The sequence below is a fragment of the Gekko japonicus genome, unplaced genomic scaffold (assembly GCF_001447785.1).
Source record: "Gekko japonicus isolate JY-2015 unplaced genomic scaffold, Gekko_japonicus_V1.1 scaffold575, whole genome shotgun sequence".
Lineage (NCBI taxonomy): Eukaryota > Metazoa > Chordata > Lepidosauria > Squamata > Gekkonidae > Gekko > Gekko japonicus.
The window spans coordinates 421,372-441,950 of NW_015174291.1; the positions used below are offsets into that span (position 1 = coordinate 421,372).

General features: G+C 45.7%; 1 protein-coding gene across 2 annotated transcripts in view; it reads left to right on the plus strand.

Annotated features, from left to right (window-relative positions):
• The window catches only part of ARHGEF6 (Rac/Cdc42 guanine nucleotide exchange factor 6), a 62,439-nt gene extending 42,455 nt beyond the window's left edge, over nt 1-19,984 (plus strand). For both annotated transcript variants that reach the window (XM_015424044.1, XM_015424046.1), the window contains 7 exons: nt 2,913-3,038; nt 7,829-7,849; nt 11,042-11,135; nt 13,891-13,980; nt 16,402-16,501; nt 18,147-18,201; nt 19,357-19,984. In XM_015424044.1, coding sequence (XP_015279530.1) covers nt 2,913-3,038; nt 7,829-7,849; nt 11,042-11,135; nt 13,891-13,980; nt 16,402-16,501; nt 18,147-18,201; nt 19,357-19,497 — 627 coding nt within the window. In that variant the 3' untranslated portion in view covers nt 19,498-19,984. The remainder of the gene's footprint in view (nt 1-2,912; nt 3,039-7,828; nt 7,850-11,041; nt 11,136-13,890; nt 13,981-16,401; nt 16,502-18,146; nt 18,202-19,356) is intronic.
• Nucleotides 19,985-20,579: the final 595 nt, after the last annotated feature.

Here is a 20,579-nt window from a genome sequence, read left to right on the forward strand (position 1 = left end):
TCTAGTCTAGCAGCTTATTCCCATAGTAGCCAACCAGATTCTTCTGGGAAGGCTATTAGTATAGGTACAGAGGCCAAAGTCTCTCTCTCTGAGAGGAGGCCCTGCTGGTGGACCTCCTCATGGTACCTGGGTTTTGGCCACCGTATGACACAGAGTGTTCAACTGAATGGGCCATTGGCCTGATCCAACATGGCTTCTTTTATGTTCTTATGCTTTTCCAGTAACTGGAGCTTAGAGGTATACCCTGTTTCCCCGAAAATAAGACCTTTGCCAGTAATTGGAGCTTAGAGGTATATTGCCTCTGAAGATGGAGGTTCTACTTCTCCATCATTGCTAGTTTGCATTGATGGAGCGATCCTCCTTGAATTTGTCTGATCCCTTTCTCTGAAGATGGAGATTCTACTTCTCCATCATTGCTAGTTTGCATTGATGGAGCAATCCTCCTTGAATTTGTCTGATCCCTTTTTTAAAATCCATCAGTGCTAATGGACATCACTACATCTTGTAGCAGTGAGTTCCGCAAGTTAATGTGTGGTATAACATTAGGGGCTGACAAACAAGTAGGCCTTATTTTTAGGGTTCTTACCACCACCACCCAGTGGAGTGGCTCCAACTGCCTGTTTGACTTCTTCTCCTTTTCAGGTGTGACTCAGTCAGTGTGACAAGATTGGAAGAGCAGCCATACAGTATTGGGGAGGGGGGCCCTCAGAGGATACCTGCCCTCTGCCTTCCAACATTGCTTGTCTCTCCTACTAAACATCAGTGGCTTCAATTGACTTTCTTCCTCCCTGTTCCCCCCTCTCCCCTGCCACAGGGGGCAGCAATGGCCGCTGGCTAAACTGGCTTTAAAAGGAGATTAGATAAATTCGTGGCTGTTATCCCATGCTGGCTAAAGACAACCTCCCTGTTGAGAGGCAGTGCCCCTCTGAATGCCAGTGACTGAGGGGAAGACAACGATGGCAGGAGACTTTGACCTCCATGGGCCTGCTTGTGTGTCTTCCTGGGCACCTGTCTGGCCACTGTGAGGAACAGGATGCCGGATGAGATGGAACTTTTGGTCTGATCCAGCAGTGATGGTCTTATCTTCTTACTATATCTGTGAGGGAAGATTATTGGGAAGCTGGCTGGGACGGAGGCAGAGCTTACCCTTCTCTGATGCTGGAGGTCACTGGCCAGTTCCTCCTCCATCTCAGCTGTATCACTACATACCTGATAGTACTTAACACGTTATCCTTGATGTGAAAAGTTTCCACGAGGCTTCCTTGTAGCTCAGTGCCATTTGGTAGACAAGGGGTCCCCAACTTCTTTGAGTCAGTGGGCACCTTTGGAATTCTGGCACAGCATGATGGGCACAGCCCCAAAATGGCTGCTTGGCCGTAGGAGGCAGAGTCTGCCGTAGTATGGCTGCCACAGCTTCCCTTCAGTCACACAATGCAGTTCCTTGTGCTGCGGTGGCAGCCGCCGCCCAAGCAACATTTTTCAAAATCTGCACAGTCAACCAGAACTCCGATGGCCAGTCAGAAGCCTTGCTGGGCAAAAGCCCCACCCGGCCCTGCCCACTTTCTAAAAACAAGCGGGTACCATGGCACCCATGGGCCCCACATTGGGGACCCCTGTTGTAGTCCAACACAAGGGGGTGGGCACATTTGCTCACAGATGGAAGAACTCTTTCTCCTCACACGACCGTTTGGCCCACCTTGGTCTCACAACCTCATATGGATTCAGCCAAAAAGGGTGGGAGGTGTGGAATAAGCCTATGAAACCGGTCAACCTTAAGAACATAAGAACATAAGAGAAGCCAATGTTGAATCAGGGCCAGTGGCCCATCCAGTCCAACACTCTGTGTCACACAATGGCCAGAAATACCAGTGCCATCAGGTCCCTGTTCCCCCCTCTCCCCTGCCACAGGGGGCAGCAATGGCCGCTGGCTAAACTGGCTTTAAAAGGAGATTAGATAAATTCGTGGCTGTTATCCCATGCTGGCTAAAGACAACCTCCCTGTTGAGAGGCAGTGCCCCTCTGAATGCCAGTGACTGAGGGGAAGACAACGATGGCAGGAGACTTTGACCTCCATGGGCCTGCTTGTGTGTCTTCCTGGGCACCTGTCTGGCCACTGTGAGGAACAGGATGCCGGATGAGATGGAACTTTTGTTCTGATCCAGCAGTGATGGTCTTATCTTCTTACTATATCTGTGAGGGAAGATTATTGGGAAGCTGGCTGGGACGGAGGCAGAGCTTACCCTTCTCTGATGCTGGAGGTCACTGGCCAGTTCCTCCTCCATCTCAGCTGTATCACTACATACCTGATAGTACTTAACACGTTATCCTTGATGTGAAAAGTTTCCACGAGGCTTCCTTGTAGCTCAGTGCCATTTGGTAGACAAGGGGTCCCCAACTTCTTTGAGTCAGTGGGCACCTTTGGAATTCTGGCACAGCATGATGGGCACAGCCCCAAAATGGCTGCTTGGCCGTAGGAGGCAGAGTCTGCCGTAGTATGGCTGCCACAGCTTCCCTTCAGTCACACAATGCAGTTCCTTGTGCTGCGGTGGCAGCCGCCGCCCAAGCAACATTTTTCAAAATCTGCACAGTCAACCAGAACTCCGATGGCCAGTCAGAAGCCTTGCTGGGCAAAAGCCCCACCCGGCCCTGCCCACTTTCTAAAAACACTTGGCAGGCACCAGGTACCATGGCACCACATTGGGGACCCCTGTTGTAGACCAGCACAAGGGGGTGGGCACATTTGCTCACAGATGGAAGAACTCTTTCTCCTCACACGACCTTTTGCTAGTGAATGGCCCACCTTGGCCTCACAACCTCACATGGATTCAGCCAAAAAGGGTGGGAGGTGTGGAACAAGCCTATGAAACCAGTCAACCTTTTTCTGGTTTCCTCACATTCTCATATTTCCTCAGACCTTCAGCTCTACCGGACAAGCTCGTGGCCCTTTGGAGCCACCAAAGATCCTCAAGCCCTGGACCTTAAGTTGCCTCAGGCCTGCCCCTCCCCTCCGGCCATCGGTGGCACTCAGCTACAAAGAGGTAAAGCCATTGTCAAGAATCAGAATCCTTGAATTGTTTGTTTTATGTTACTGCAGAATGCCCAGGGTTTGCCACTTGTCTGTGTGTCAAGATTTACCTATTTGGCAACAAGCCAGGTATGTACACGAAGCCATTTTGGGCATCTGTGGCTTGCCACACTGTCTTTAAAGGCACCCAAGGAACCAGCAGAGAAGGAGCATCAGCTGCTCCAGCTCCTGGGTTGAGGCGGGATGGGCAGGTGTGGACCAGATTGGGACACTCGTGACTCCTTGTGTCACCTGATCCACACTGACCCAAGGAGGCACAGTAACACCTTCCAGCCTCTAGGAGTGGCAGCGCTGCAGTTCAGTCCACGGTTGAGAACTCCAGCACCCTGCAAGCAATGCTCCCTCTAAGCTGTGGAGTCTTGTGAGCAAAAATTCTTCTTTGTGAGCTACTGGCATTAAAGTTGTGAGCGAGAGATTTGGCTACTGCATAAATTGGTTTGCTCTGGAGCTATCCTTTCTGAGCGAAGATAGAAATGTGTAAGGCAGAGGCTAAAAAACTGAGCTAGCTCATATTAACTCAGCTTAAACTCTGCCTGCAAGTACTTGTGCTTGAGCAAAGACATGGATGTCTCCCACCCCCAAAAAAAAATCTTGGTGGGGTTCTGGGAAATGCTTTCCATGTTCCTGGTTGGTGGCTTTTGAGACACATCCCACACTTAGGAAGTCACTTATGTAGACAGTTTAGTCCACACAAGTCCCTGTTAGAAGAAGAAGAGATTAGATTTATACCCCGCCCTTCACTCAGAGTCTCAGAGCAGCTTACAAACTCCTTTCCCTTCCCCTCCCCGCAACAGACACCCTGACCGATTTCCCTCAGCCGCTGCTCTGCTCTCACTCGTCTCTTTGCCCCGATGGTACGTGTCAATTTCCCACTCGAAGCCGTGCAGCCGCATTTTGACCCGCAGCTTCGCCCGATTCCTCCACAGTTTCGTGATCCTGTTTTTTGAGGATTATGAAACCGCGGGCAAAATCAGGCAAAGCTGTGGGTCAAAATGCGGCCGCACGGCTTCGAGTGGGAAATTGACACGTACCATCGGGACAAAGAGAGGAGCGAGTGCAGAGCAGCGGCTGTGGGAAATCGGTCCCTGTGAGGTAGGTGGGGCCGAGAGAGCTCTTTCAAGGACTGCTCTTTCAAGGACAGCTCTGACAGAACTATGGTTTGCCCAAGGTCATCCAGCATCTGCAAGTGGAGGAGTGGGGAATCAAATCTGGTTCTCCCAGATTACAGTCCACGCACTTAACCACTACACCAAATTGGTTAGTCATATGGGTCAGTGAGCCACCTCAAAGACCATATCACTCTATACATCTGGACAGGAGGGATTGGAAGAGTTCAAATGGCATACCCAATTCTCACACAGTTGCCAATTTGGCTGTTCTGGTTTTTGATCCACCAGCCTTAAATGAGTGATCTGTAGCCATGCCATGAATACAGAGATTGGTGTCAATGCTGGATTGCTCTGGACCATAAATTCATGAAATGGTTTTAAAAGTCATGAAAAAGCATAAGAAATCCCTCCCTCTCTCCCTCTCTCCCTCTCTCCCTCTCTCCCTCTCTCCCCCTCTCTCTCTCTCTCTCTCTCTCTCTCTCTCTCTCTTTCGCTCTCTAATTGAGAAGTACATTTCTAAGAATTCTGCATACAGTGGAATCTTCAACTTTAAACCTTTGATCTGTGTCACTGTGAGGGAAAAGAACTTGCTCTCCATCACCCACCAACTCATACAAAAATTGGCATTACTCAGTATCCAATGTTGTTGTTGCTTATTGTTCTGGGAGCCAGATTTAGTGTGGGGATAGTAAATTGCTTTCCCACTTTTGGACATAAATTGCTTTAACCTTGCAGCACAACAATATGCAATTTAAACTCACAGGAAATAGGGGGGGAGAGGGGGAGGGCGGCATGACTTGCATCATCCCGGAAACTTATGTCATAGCCTGTAACGAACTGTGAGAACAAAATCCACCGTTATCCCTTTTCTATGAATCTTTTTCAAAATGACTCATTTTTTTTTTCACGGGGCTAGCTTAAAAGACTCTGCATTAGTTGACCGTGTGTCATCCTGCTCATCTCTTGCACTAGAGGCACGCTAGCGTCCATAGGCCTGATGCAAATCAGAGAGGCGGGGGGAGAACAAACTTATTTTTACTCCTGAAACTTACATGTTGCACAACTCTGGAAAAGAGTGTTGTTTGTTAATAATAAACAGCAACCGTACATCACCAAGGATAAGCAGTCTGTTTCCAGTGCTGAAGCTCCTTTTCCACATCTGTTTCTTGTAAAGATTGATACCCTGTCTTTTGATTGCTTGGACTTCAAGGTGGTTTACCATAGATGATAGTAGTACAGAGAAAACAGCCCTTGACTCATCTCTCAGAGAGAGACACTGCGAGCATCTGACATTAAGCTTTTCCCCGCCATCCAGCATTTCTACAGCTGTCTTGACAGGGGCCCCAGTGATGCTGTCCAAGAAGGGAACTGCCAAGCACCACTGGCGGTAAAGGTCTCTAGTGCTTAACAGTCCCACGTATGGCTGGATAGCATAAGAGGCAGCCACCTTGCTGAAGCATAGCAGGTTTGGGACTTGGCAAGGGCCTGGATGGGAAACCGCCTGGGATCCTCTGTATGTGCATTGCCTTAAATCCCATGGAGCAAGAACAGTAGGATATGAAAGCAACTAACAGCACTTCCCACCCAGCCCAGATGGAATTTGGGGCAGCTAAGAGAGGTGATGGGGGAACCTGATGTTAAGCCTTCCTCTAACGCTTCGGGATTCCTGCCATCCTGAAATGTAGCCCAGTTCAAGACCCAGAGCTAGCTTAACCTTGCTGTTACAGTGGAACATTTCAGTCCACAGGAAATACTGGAAGCGGGCGGTTTGTCCATCAGATTGGTTGGATTTGGGGTTATCAGATGCATGGAAATGAATGAGTCCTCAGCTTATGAGGCCAGTTTGGTGTAGTGGTTAAGTGTGCGGACTCTAATCTGGGAGAACCGGGTTTGATTCCCCACTCCTCCACTTGCACCTGCTGATGTGACCTTGGGTCAGTCACAAGCTCTGGCACAGCTGTCCTTGAAAAAGAGCAGTTCTCTCAGCCCCACCCACCTCACAGGGTGTCTGTTGTGGGGAGGGGAAGGGAAAGGAGTTTGTAAGCCGCTCTGAGACTCCAAGTGAAGGGCGGGGTATAAATCCAATCTCTTCTTCTCTTCTTCTTCTTCTTATTCCCTTGAGCGAGTCATTGGTTCATACCCCGAAAGGGGATTTGGAAACTTTAAATGTGTGTGGGCTTTTTATAGGGACTTGGGGATGTGACAACAGTAGGAAACATTGGTAAGAGACGTTTATTTTAAGGCTGCTTTCTCTCTCTTTTTCCATTCATTCATAAACCTTTATTGGCATATCCTCAATCGTGAGGTATATAAAACATTGTACCATGAAATTAATAATCTAAAATTCCATATAACTTAAGTACAGTCAAAATAGTATTATCTAAAATTTTGTACCTTAAGAACTTCTGTAAGAAATTTGGCAACATCATTAGTGATCTCAGGGATCAAATCATTCAAGAGATGTTGACGTTTTGACTTGTTACACAAATAACTTTTAGAATGAAGCCAAGTTAAAAGGAATTTACCGCGAGGTAGCACATAGAGGGGGCGTTTGACAATTATATGCTCTATTGTGTCCAGAGAGTTAAAACCAAAGGGGCACAACCATTCCTGTCTTGGGATTTGATGGTATCTGCCATAGAGTATTCTAGAGGGAAATGTGTTAACCCTGGCCAAAAGAAAAGCTCTATGATGAAGAGAGATATCGAGATTCTAAAAATATTGAGGCATCTTGCCTAAATGGTTAGAGAGGCCGAGCATGGCAGGTGAACAGATATGAGGTTGGGGTAGTGAGGCTGCTTTCTCTTTTGCATTGTGGGGGAATTTTACACGTTTATGCTTGAGAAACCCCGGAGTCTTGCTTACATGCTTGTTGTGCCTTCTCCTTTCCCTTTAAATTGGGTCATTGGGCCTGTCCTAGCTTGAGTCTTTATTTGAAGGTTGTTCAGCTGACAGAGATCAGCTCCCCTGGAGAAAATGGCTGCTTTGAGGGGTGAACTCTGTGGCATTTTACCATACTGAGGTCCCTCCCTGAGCCCCACCCTCTCCCGGATCCACCCCCAAAGTCTCCAGATTTTCCAACCCAGGGCTGGCAAACCTACAGCCAGGCTTTCTTGAACGCAGACCAAAATCAAGCCTTCTATTCCAGTCAGTCTGAGGAAAATCCTTCAATTTCCAAACATGGCGAGCCCACTTGGTTGCAGTGGTCAGTTTGGGGTGGGAAGGGAGCTAGAAACATATTGCCAGTCTGGACTGAAACTCTTAAGCCTTGGAGGACTTGGACTGAGGTGGCAGGGCTCTGTCCATTCTGTCCACCCACCCAAAATTTTAACACTAGTGCTTGGTATTCATGCAAATCTGGACTGCCACTGCCACCCATGCCAGTCCCGGCACATGGAAAGGTTTCTGCCACAAAGAGTTGTCTGCTGCCGTCTTCATAGAGCAGATAGGGGACACGCCTCCCAAGGAGCCAGGGGGAGTCCTTGTGATATAAATACATAAGGAAAACAATGCGTGGAGTTTATGTCTTAAGCATGTTGACGTTTTACAGTAGGAGATGAAACAAAGCGTGCCCTTCTGTTTTTAGCAACCAGTTTCTCATGCTAATGTTTTTTTCTTTGCATGTTCATGGCAGCGGATGTCCTACATCTTAAAGGTAAGAATAGAAGCATCTCTGTGGCTTACTCGGTGGTGGTAGGCATATGCTGAACTACTTTAAATACATGTGGCTTTCCCTCCTCTGTGGCATTCTGCCTGGTGTCAGAGTGTGTGTTTGTCATATTTGCTGGTGCTATGCATAGCTGCTTGTTTGTTTTCTGACAACCCGTTCCTCTGCATTCTTACTCAGGGTTTTTCCACATCAAGTTTTATGATGCATCTCAGCTTCTTAGCTGCACTGGTTTTTCCGCTCCCTTACAGAACAGCATCATTTGCTCATTGTTGCTCTTCTGTTCTCCCCGCCCGCGTTTCTCCCGTGCTATTGCAGACCACCTCAAAGGTGGTTTGAAAATTGGAGAGCAATGACCAGCGAATGATATTGCCTATAAGAGAGGGGGGAAACTGATGTAGTTAAGAAGCCAAGCTGCAGTAAAAACCCAGTGTGGAAAAGTCTCAGTGATTGCAGTGTGACTTGCTCCTAAAGTGTGTGTAGGACGGCAGCTTTATGCTGTTGCTGAATTCTGCAAAATGAAAACGTTCCAAACAGATGCCTAGTGCATCTGTCTGTCTGTGGATCCAGGGTTGTTGTACATAAGGACCCCTTAGATACTTGCGGTTCCATCCTAAGTAGAGCTGACCACTGGACTTAGGGGGTGTAATTCTGTTTAGGGTGGCACTTGTTGGTCTCTTACATTGCATGCTTGTTCATTACATGATGCTTTTTCATTGCATGCAATGCTTTTAATCACCTATTGATCAAGGAGAGCTGTTTAATTTTAGTTATTTATAGTTTTGTTGCTTTCTTAGGTTGCTTCCATGCTGGAACATATTTGCTCTCCTCAGTGATTCCCCCCCCCCTGCAATTGGCTGCAAGTGAAATTAAAGCAGTGATTCCACACAGCACATTTCCCAAAAAGATCCAGCAATGCCAGTCCTCATGTTAGGGAAGATCCTGCTATCTGTTTACTTAGAAATAAATCTCATTCAGCAAAGGTCCCTCTTCTCTTTGTGACTGCCCTTTACATTTTGCTTTGCAGTCACTTCTGCTGCTTTGCTTTGCCAGTGTAGTGACTTGCAGGCTCTGGGTATCAGGTTACAGCATCTTGCTCTGCTTCCCAAGATAACAAAGCCAGAGGGAGTTTCTGAAGTCCAGTGTCCTCCAGTCCAAGGTCAGAGTTTTAGAATTCATTCAAGGTTCAGTCCAAGGTCAGGTTTCCAGGAATCAATCAGGCGGTGTCAGAAGCTCAGTGTCTAATGTAGCATCCACATCCAAAGCCTCACTCTGGAGACTTTATAGCCGCTCACCCAAGTGTCATGCCTGCAGCCAGCTACTCAGGACCAGCCCTGCAAAGACTCATCTTCATTATCAGCAGGTAGCTAGCATCAAGCCAGGAGGTGTGCACTTCGCCATCTCGCTTGTAACTCTGCTCTCAGCCTTCTTCTGTGGTGCTCCAAAGGTGAAGGTGATTCTGGAGGCATGGAGCAGCCAGTTGACTTTCACCTGCTGAATCAGAGCTGGAGGATGGAGGTGGTTCTGCACCAGCTGTTGGCTGTAAGTCCTGGCATACCTGCAGCTCATTTTCCTGCTGGTTGGCTTTTGTCAACTCTGGGCTGGCTACATACGGCCCCTCCTCCTCTAAGGAGTCCTCACTTTCACTGAGCCCTGGCTAACCCATGACAACCAGTTACTTCCTATTCCCTTACACTCCTGGACGATCCTCCCTTTATCTGTCTGTAGCTTGCCTTTAATTATTAACAGCTCTATTTTTTTTCTTTGCAGCTAAATGGAATCACTCATTTTTTCATTTTTTCATTATTGTAATTGCACAACAACAGAAGTACAACTATTAAAAAGGGGAAAAACAGAAATTGTTTTGGTTGCAAAGAGAAAAGCACTAAATAATCCAGAACTGATCTTTTAAGGATCAATTCAAGAATGCTGCAGCCACTAAAAATTGACAGGTTACTCATTAAGTAGAGTATCAGAACTGTTCATGAAACAAATGAGAAAAATGGGCTGAATAATTTTAATAACTCTTCATCAATTCACACTAACTACGCTGGCACTGCAATTACACTTTCAGTAAAATAAATTGCCACAAATTGAGTCTGAGGGGGGAAATGAAAAAAACAACAACATTGGAATGCCATGGGTTGGTAGCATTGACTTGTAGAGTCTCTGTAGAAACTAAGTGAATAAATAAATTCAGTTCCAAATAAAACAGCTAGTATGGAAGTAACTCTAGTCAAAGAGGAGATTGTGAACTATCTGAAACAATGGCAGGCCTGTGTTGACTCCCTTGCCACTGTCTTGTTGCTAAAATATTTGGGTACCAATTATAAAATAATTATATTTTTTGCATGTGGTTGCAAAGTGTGCTTATCTACATATGGGCTCAGCTTAGTTGGCCTGGATCACATCCTAAGCCTTTTAATAATTGGGACAAACAGCATTCCAGATTCTCTTGGTCATGTCTGTATAGTGATTCCACAGACATAGTAACCCTGGATATAGAACTCAGCTCCGTGAATATCTCAACTTCTGTTTCATGTTCAACAGTGCCTAGATGTGCACTGTTTCTGTAGTATATTGATAACAAGATCAAGGTGTCTGCCCTGCCAGGTCAAGATTTTATAAGTGGTTTGAAGATTATAGCAAATAAACCACACAGACACTTAAAACTCTTTAAGGACATACAAAGTATAACTTCAATACATTTGCAAGAGATATGCACAATGATATAAGGTGAAATAGATAAGTATACCAGTTGTTAGGGATAAGTATGTTAAACAAGAATCTGAAAGAATATTTTTTCCTTCCTACATGTTTGTTCTGTCTTTAAAAATAAAAAAAATGATAATTTGTTCTGTCTTTAAAAATAAAAAAATGATAAAAAATAACGAGATCAAGTTATAAACTAGGAACTTCCTGATTCAGATTTTTGCCTCTGCCATAGGAACTAGGAACTTCCTGATTCAGATTTTTGCCTCTGCCATAAACTTAGACAAGCCACTCTCTCTTAGCCTCAGGACTTCACACTCTGCAGTGTGAGTGTAATCATATTGACATTAGCCTACCTTACAGGGCTGCTGTCGTGGTTTGTGAAATAGTGTAAGTGAATTGCTTTGGATGATCTAAAGCAAGTATTTTTTAATCACAATTGTTAAGTTGAGTGGGTTGCACTTACAGGATTCCAGCAAGAGTCCGAAGACAATGAAGAAGTTCCTTCCTAAAAGGAAAACTGAGAGGAAAACTTCTGATGAGGAATTTGTCATTAGGAAAAGTAAGTTGGCTGTGTAGTTCTGAATTTGCAATGATTTTTTTAAATGCAATCCAAGTCTCTAGTGAAATCATAGGAAACTGCCATAAACTGATCAGATCATTGGTCCATTCACTTTTGTCTACTAAGGGCATAAAATTAATCCTGCTGGATTAGACTGAAGGTCCATCTACTCCAGTATGTTTTTCCCCACAGTGGCTAGCTAGGGAAGTAAAAAAGCCTCACCTATTTACCCTGTACCAGCTGGCCCTCAGATATTGACATGGAAATTCAATTTAGCTCTCATGGCTAATCACCATTGGTACATCTGTAAATTTATCTAATCTCTTTTTAAAGCCATCTAACCTAGTGGCTATCACAGTTTGGCAGTGAGTTTCAAAGTCCTCTTTTTGTTTATCCTCAGTCTGTTTCCATAAGCTTCATTGGGTGCCCCACCAAGTTCTAATATTTCAAGAGAGAATTAAAAAGTTGTCTTTTTCTAATTTTTCCACCTTCAGCATGACTTTATAAATTTCTGCCATGTCCACTGTGAGGGCCATCAGTTCCTCAGTGTCTCAGGCAGAGAATGACCTTTCCTATCAAATGTAATGTGTGATCCTTTAAGTAGATAATAAGGACTGAACCTGGATTGCTTTGTATGCAAAGCCAACGCTCTACCACTGAGCCACAGCTCCTCGTGATATAAAGTGGCCTTTTACCTATCAGAGCATTCCTTCATTAACCTCAATACTTTGATTGGCAGCTGCTCCCATGGTTTTGGGAAGAGAAGTGTATTTTCCACTCTTTGTTGCCTGAGGTTTTTTAGCTGCAGTTGATGGAGCCTTCTGTGTGCAGGACCTTCTGTGTGCAAGCAAACTAAGTGCTCTGCTACTGAGCCATGTGGCTGTATCTACTGCTTAAAGCAACAGGACATTTCTGTGTTGTTTAATAAAAATATTACCAGGGTTTGCAACTTCGTAGTAAAAACAAAGCAAAATTCTTGGAATTCTGAAATCTGCACGCAATACTAAATGTTGCCTTGGTATGCAGATATTTTTAAAGGTTTTGACTTTTAAACTTTATTTATTTAACGTTTATAAATATTAAAAACAGGGCTCATGAATAACTTTATTTAACTTTTATAAATATTAAAAACAGGGCTCATGAATTCTCCTACTGCTTTTGTGTTAATTGGCCACAACACTAGAAGGCTGAAGCAGGTTCCTGTTTTATTGAGAGGAACCTGAAAATTCAGGAGAGGCTTAGAATATCAGAGGGGGGCAGCCCCCCTGTGCCCCCTGCATACAGTGACAGACAACCCCCTCTCCCGTCACAACTCCCCACCAATGTTCCCTCTGAGCTATGGAGCTCTGTGAGCAAAAATTCTACTCTGTGAGCTACTGGCATTAATGTTGTGAGCAGGAGATTTGGCTGCTGCATAAATTAGTTTGCTCTGGAGCCCTCCTTCCTGAGCTAAGACAAAAATGTGTGAGCCAGAGGCTAAAAACCTGTGAGCTAGCTCATACTAACCCAGCTTAGAGGGAACACTGCTCCCCACACTCCCTTTGGTCATCCTCTAGGGGCCTCTTGCAAGGGCCTGGCCCCAGGATGGCTTGGTTAGCTGTCACCAGGGGAAGGGCCTGCTCAGTTGTGGCCCCTTCCCCATGGAATGAACTCTCAGATGACACCCATGCCCTGCCAGACTTACTTAGGTTCTGCAGGGCATGCAAAGCTGAATTGTTTAGGTTGGCCTTTGGAGGGTAATCCACATTTGGGTTATTTTTATTAGTGATATGGTGTTAGCCACATATTCTAATAGTAAATATTTTATATTTGTTATCTGTTTAATGCTGTTTTTACCTTATTCATATGGTTTTAATGTTGTTAAGTCATTGTGAGACTGTGGGTGAGTGGCAACTAAAAAAATCCAATAAATAAATAAACCCCATAGTCACTTGGCATCCTGGATGGATCAGTAAGCTGGTTTGCTGATCCTGAACCATGGAGATTCTGGTTTGAGTTCGTGACCCAGGACTAAAGAAGTGGAAAGTTTAAAATCCCCTCCCAACAATTAGCATGAGGCACAATCTGCAGGGAAATTGCTGTGTGCGAGTCCAATGGAACAGATACTTGCACTAAGGCAGTATCATGCTCTTTTGCAGGTCTTGTTAATGATAGTTGGTCTCAACTTTCTGATGGGTTTTGCACTAAAAACCAACAGATCTGCCTGTCACTCATTATATCTTCCTCCAAATCTGTCTGGAAATGGGGGACTGTAGCTTAAAACTTTGGTTTCATCAGTAAGTTAAAGACCAGAGTTGTCATTCTTTAATTTATTTTAAGTTCTGCTTTAAGTAGTAAATTTGCTTTATACTGTGCTGCTCAGGGTGGCATATATAGTTCTCCTCTTTTCCATTTTATTCTCACAACAACAACCCTATGAGGTAGGTTAAACCTAGGCTTTCCCGGTCCCAGTCTTACACTGTAACCATTCCCCTAATGAATCTACTTCACTTACAGTCAACATTTCTCACTGAGACTTGAGGTGGGTTATAACTAAAAAGCAGTGCAGTAGGAATACTAGAGAACATTGTACTTAAAGCACAGTATTATATAGAGAAATTACAAGACTGTAGACGAATACAGTGAAACATTATATTATGTGCAGTCAGCAGTGTAATAAAGCAGAATCACAAAATCTGAGAACGATACATTAAACGTAGCATAAAGACTACCTTAAATCCCTCTTGCATCGACCTTTCTTTGCAATGTTTGACAGGTACTGCTGCATTGGAAGAAGATGCCCAGATCCTGAAAGTGATTGAGGCCTATTGCACAGGAGCTGGCTTTCAGCAAACCCTCGGCTCAGGTTGGTGGATCCCAGACATGTCTTTGTTCACAGGAGTACTGGGTAATCTCTGGAGCAGAATCAAGCAAGTTGCATCAGGCACGCTGTTGAATATATGCGCCGTGGTATTTTAAAGATAAGTGAGATTCAGGTATCTGGTGGTTTTATTTGTGGCTGTTTTTCTTGCTTGCAACACAGAGTATGTGTGAGTGGGAGGCATCCTGTACTACTCAGGATGCAAACATCTGAAGCTGCTTTCTGCTTGGTCAGGATGCTGGTCCACCTGGGCCAGGCTTGTCTACTCTGGTAGCCTTCATAAACTTCGCAGCTGATGTGCTACATACAACTCCCTAATATTTTTACATAGTGTGTCCTCTCTGTTTCTCTCCGTCTCAAGAGACAAGATGCAGAGGACATCTGAGCCTTTCAAGAGCTGTACAGAAGTGGGAAGCTATACCTACCAGCAAGGGGCCCTGCCTTCCTTTGTAGCTCCACAGCTTCTAACTGTTGCTAGGATCTCTCCCCCACACACACACACACACTAGAAAATTTAAAAAAGGAATGGTGGTGGTGATACTGTTAGAACTCACCTGAAGCTGAGGCATGACCCATTATGGGTCCTGAACTGCCAGGGGCAGGCCAGTGCTGGATGCTGGTGGTTTCCCATTGCCTTGGGCAAAGGTCTTGGCTCGGCCTTGCAACTTGAGATTTTGTAGTTGGAGACCTTCTACATGCAAAGCACATGTTCCTTAAATAGAGATGGCAGGGATTGAATCTCAGACCAGGGGTCCCCATAGAGTTGCCAGGTCTGAATGACAAACTGGTGGGGGACTTACTGGAACATTTTGGGAGAGGGGAGGGAAGAAGCGCACCATGCCTCCTCCGAGTAACTTAAGCATGTTAGGGATGTTGGGGGTGACGCTCTGGTTTTTGGGCAAAACTCTATGGTTTGAAGCCAGAGCATCACCCCCCAACATCACCGATGTGCATATGTCACTTCCAGGTGATGTAGGCACGTTGCATTTGGGGCGGTAACTCTCCCCTGCTGGCCAGCTGGCTAGTGCCAGGGAGGAGTGCCAGAAACCAGGGCTCCCCTGCGTGGCAGGGGGACCTGGCAGCCCTAGGTTCCCAACGTGCCCATGGGTGTCACGACACCCACCAACACATTTTCTGGCACCCGCCAAGTGTTTTTAGAAAGTGGGTGGGGCTTTTGCCTAGCAACACTTCTGACTGACCATTCAAGATTCGATTGGCTGTACAGATCTTTAAAAATATTGTTTTGGGAGCAGCTGTCACCACAGCACAAGGATGTTCATTGCGTGACTAAGGGCAAGCTGTGGCAGCCATTTTGTAGCTGGCTCTGCCTCCTGCAGCAGCGTTTTTGTGGCAGCCATTTTCTGGCTGCACCCACCACACTGCCAGAATTCCAAAGGTGCCCACAGGCTCAAAAAGGCTGGGGACCCCGTGTTAGACTTTCTTCGCGCAAAGCATGTGCTTTGCTGTTGACCCTTCCAGTACAAAGCTGCCATATAGCAAGTCAGGCCATTCATCCACATAGCTCAGTATCGTCTGCTCTGACTAGCAGTGGCAGATATATTCCAGGAATGAGTATGGAATCTTCTGTATGCAGGTTTTTGCTCTGCCACTGAACCTTCTGGTAAGAAGCTGCCTTAAGGCCATTTCTCCATCTAGTTCAGTATTCTCTGTTCTGAATGACAGTTCCCTGGGGTGGCTTTCCTCGCAAAGAAAGCTCTTTTTGAAGAGCGGATAGCTGAGAGTCTTTTAAAATGGTGAGGCCAAGGATGGAACTGGGGACCTTCAGTATGCAAATCAAGGGCCTTGCCATTTTTAAAACACGTATTTTAAAAAGAAGAATATCATCAACTCAGATAATTAAAAAAAACAGGCCTCTGCGATAGAGCCCAGCAACAGTGAGGGGAACAGGGCAGTTAAGCAAGCACAGAAGAGACCAAGGCGCCATTTTAAACCCTCTCCTCTCGGCATGAGCAAATGGATGCCAATCTCAGAATGAGCACTCATCTTTGTGCTTCCGGTCCAAAACTTCTGCTTTAATCAGCTATGCATTTCAGTAATAGCAGCTTCCTGAGAAAAACGCCAACGTCTTCTGAAGCTGTAGAAACAAATACATTTGTCGGTGGCTTTGAGATGACAGATGCAACCAGAGTGTTCTCAGCTAAAGATGTGGTTAAACTGGAGAGTGTCAATCAGTGGTTTCCTTATCCTGAGGCTTTTCCCCCATTTTTTACAAGCATCTGGGATGTTTAAGCATTTTCAAAACCGTATATCCTTGAGGAAGAAAGAAAGAGAGAGAGATGATTCTTTTGTGTTGCTCTGGTTCTAGAGTGTTTGCAGCACTGCTGTTTTGTCCTGGGTGTGTGTACCAGAAAGATTCCTCCCTGATTAGTCAACTCTTGTCAATAGGTTCCCGGAAAGACTCCGTCCCCCAAGTCCTGCTTCCAGAAGAAGAAAAAATCATTATTGAGGAAACACGAAGCAATGGTCAGACCATCACAGAGGAGAAGTGAGTGAGTCTAGGATGTGTGTGAGGAACTGTGCCCTGAGGGGGGGTCACACAATCAAAACCCTGCCATAAAACCCCAAAGAGTTGAGCTGAATTCTAGAAAGTGAAAACTTTGCCGTCTCATTTTTAGAACAGTAGCTTACAAACTTTCTACACTTCATAGAATGCTTTCCACATTGACCCATTGTCTGACGAACCCCTGTACTTTTATGTATTTATTTATTTAGTTAGTTATTTATTTGCATTTTTACCCCGCCCTCCCCGCGAACGGGCTCAGGGTGGCTTACACAGGGGCACAAGCCCATAAAAAACAGTAAAAACTATTTAATCACGACAATACAGATAAAGTGCTCCATACAAACAAGATGGTCTCTGAGGATGGTCACGATCATTTCCTTAGGTGAAATTGTCCTGTTGATGGTCCAAGCCAGTCCAGCAGCTCTTCCGGGGACCGCTCTGAACCCCGTTGTTTCAGTGGTGGTAGTAGTAGAAGTGGCGGCCCCTATATAAAAGCCTGGCGGAAGAGCTCCGTCTTGCAGGCCCTGCGGAACTGCATAAGGTCCCGCAGGGCCCTGATCTCCGGGAGCTCGTTCCACCAGGTGGGGGCCGCCACTGAGAAGGATCTGGCCCTGGTCGCAGCAAGCTTTGCCTCCCAGGGGCCTGGAATCACCAGGCGATGTTGCGTCCCCGACCAAAGTGCTCTTGGGGGTATATATGGGGAAAGGCGGTCCCTCAGGTACGACTGCCAACAAAACCCCAAGCATAGTGCCAAAGATTCTGGGATACATGTTTGGTTCATGCCATGTCACGTCTTTCTGTACTATCCAGCCCACTATTCTGCCATCTCATTCAGCTGCATCTATAGGCTGAAGGGCAGCTAAGGAAGAAGACAGATCCAGGACAGAAAAAATGGTATTTCTTTGTTAGCTTGTAGAACTCACTGCCACAGGATATATAGCAACGGCCACTAATGGATGGCCAGACTAGACAATGTGGTGTCCCCAAGGCTGCCACCACCATTTTACTGCCACCACAGGGGCCCAGCCTGGCTCTAGACTGTGGACAGGGGGTGGAGGGGCCCCTCTCTCCCCCACACGGACACTGTTTTCAAGAGACCAAATGTCCCAGCATGGGGGGGGCGGGGCGAGAGGGACCCCTTCTCTTCCCCCATGCTGCAATCCTGAAAAGGATTGGTCCCCCCCCAGCATTTGTAAAGTAATCTAGCAGTAAAATGACAGTGCTATCCCCAGGGATGCCAAATCATCAACTTTGGCCTTTAGATGGCTTCAGAAAAGGGACTAGTCAGGTCTGTCTGCAGTATTTAGTGGTTAGTGAGTTAGCTTGGACCAGGGAGACTTGGATTTGCATCCTCACTGATGCCATGAAACTCCCTGGGTAACCATGATCCAGTCCATTCCTTTCAGCTTCACCTGCCTCACAGGGTTGTTGTGATGGGGTAACCCCATCCATATATGCCATTTTAAGCTTCGAAGAAAAAAAAGGGGGAGGATATAAACGTGAGGAGTGAATGAATGGCAATTTCCAGCCCCATATAGTTAGTAACAAAGGGTGTGAATGGGCTGCTTTGCTTCTTAATAAAGTCTTAGCTAAGCCTTTCACTTGGACCTCCTGCTTGTTTTTTTAGAAGCCTTGTGGATACTGTTTACGCACTGAAGGATGAGGTCAAGGAACTAAAGCAGGTATGCAGAAGCTCTCTCTATGCCAGGGCTGTGCTTGGCCTGCAGTTTTGTGGATGTGCAGAATATGAGATCAGGCAAAGAATGAATTCCAAGTTTCTAGTCCCTTACTTATGACTGTGAAGTGTGTGAGCAGCACTGCTTGCTGAAATGGGGGGGAGGGCCCCTGAGCCAGATTCCCGTGATCCAGGAGTCTGTCTTTTTAAAAAGCCCTGCATAGCCCACAGTGCCCAGACATCTTTGGGAGGAGGTTGGGGGGAGGGGGAACCATACGTCTGCTATCTGAGCTTCACTCCACATATCATCTTTTTAAAAATGAATTCTACCAGTAGCGGAGTCTTCTTGGTTGTGTTTCTTTGAGAACTCTGATATTTCTCTTTCATCTCTTTTTTGGAACTGTGTAAAAAGTTTTTTTATAACCTTTGGAAACCAGCTGCAATCAGGTGGAAGTTTTCTTTTTTACTGTTGCTCTGAGTTGGTTTCATTGTTTGATATTTCTCTTTCATCTCTTTTTCGGAACTGTGTAAAACGTTTTTTAATAACCTTTGGAAACCAGCTGCAATCAGGTGGAAGTTTTCTTTTTTACTGTTGCTCTGAGTTGGTTTCATTGTAACCAGTGTTCCCTCTAAGCTGAGTTAGTGTGAGCTAGCTCACAGTTTTTTAGCTTCCAGCTCACACATTTTTGTCTTAGCTCAGGAAGGAGGGATTCAGAGCAAACTAATTTATGCAGTAGCCAAATCGCTCGCTCACAACTTTAATGCCAGTAGCTCACAAAGTAGAATATTTGCTCACAAGACTCCACAGCTTAGAGGGAGCATTGATTGTAACACCAGGCATTTCTATAGCTCCATGCTGAGCTTCACACACTGTGTCTTTGCTGCAGCCCTTAAGGTAGACAGGTGTTGTTCCCATATTGCAGATAGGAGGCTGAGAGAAAGTTGTCACCTTAGTGAACTTGTGGCAGAGGAGAAAATTTGAACCTGCAGCCCTTCAAATCACAGCTGTATCTTTGAGCCACTAACCCCACACCAACTGCTGTATTTTTCCCCCCTGGGAAATATAAAATCTGTGGGGGGAAATCATTAAAAGATGGTCCAGAAATTCTGAATAGATTATTAATATTCCCTTCTCTGGCCCTTCCTTCCCTCTACACTGCAGGAGAATAAAAGGATGAAGCAATGCTTGGAAGAAGAGTTGAAGTCTAGGAAAGATTTGGAGAAATTAGTCCGGAGGCTGTTAAAGCAAACAGATGAATGTGTTAGGGAAGAAGCCGGCCGCAGGTCTTCGGTTCTGGCTTGATTTCTGAACTGTGCTGCGGGCGGCTTGCATGCGATGACTTCAGGTATTCTGGCAAGGCTGAACTCTGATTCCTCTTGCTCCTTATGTCGGATTTTGGTTTTGTTTTGTTTTTAATTGCAAACAAGAAAAGAAAGGTGACAGCTCTGTTAACCCCCTTCCCCACCCAGTAGGTTAGATCTTACAAGTGACAAACAGTCAACCTCGTTTCTTCTGCAAAAGCTGAACTTTGGCCTGTGAATTACAGTAACTCTTCTGCAAACTCCCAATACCTCATGGTACCACCCTCTTGGAATATGGATTTTGCAAACAACCAGTAGCCATCCAGAAGGAAGTTTGCTGAGCAGAAACTTCAGAGGAAATGCAAACACTTTTTTCTTCCTCTTTTCTTCCTCCCTTTTTCTTTTCAAATGCCTGTTACTTAATTTATTTGTATTGGAGGGGGGGGGACATGATTTCAGGAATAACAATCAGGTAAAAAAACCAAAGGTGACATGCTCTTTTTTTTGGGGGGGGGGAGAAGCAGGAAAACAGTTATGTTTTCCCCACCCAGTGCAAAATTTTTGTTTTTCACACTTGAGAAAGAGAGAGAGCACACAGCAATACAGTGGCTTCCCGTGTGGCCTTTCTATGGGTGCAAATGTGCAATAGGTAATGCAGCATGTTGCATTTATATCTTGCTGGGGGAGGGCCGATTTGATGGCGCCCTCATTAGCACACAGGGAGACTGCACTGATCCCTCAACACTGCTTTCAAGCATCAGCAAGCTGAACTTCCCTCCTGTTTTGTGTGTACTTTGGGATTTTGACCGTCTCTTGTGTTTCACTAGCAAAATGTGGGGCAAGCATGCACAAATTGGGACCCAGAAAGCTACCCAGCGAGCTACATATGAAGGCCCACAAGGAGGTGCAATTCAGCCTCTCAGCTTGGTTGCTTATCAGGGGCTGCAGAAGCATGCATGCGAACATGTGTGAATCATGCACCTGGCTGCATTCCATGTGGCGGGGCACAACCCTCATGTAGTGGGATAACTTTTCTCTTTATCCAGCACTTTCCCCTTCTGCAGCACAACGTTTTTCGTGCCT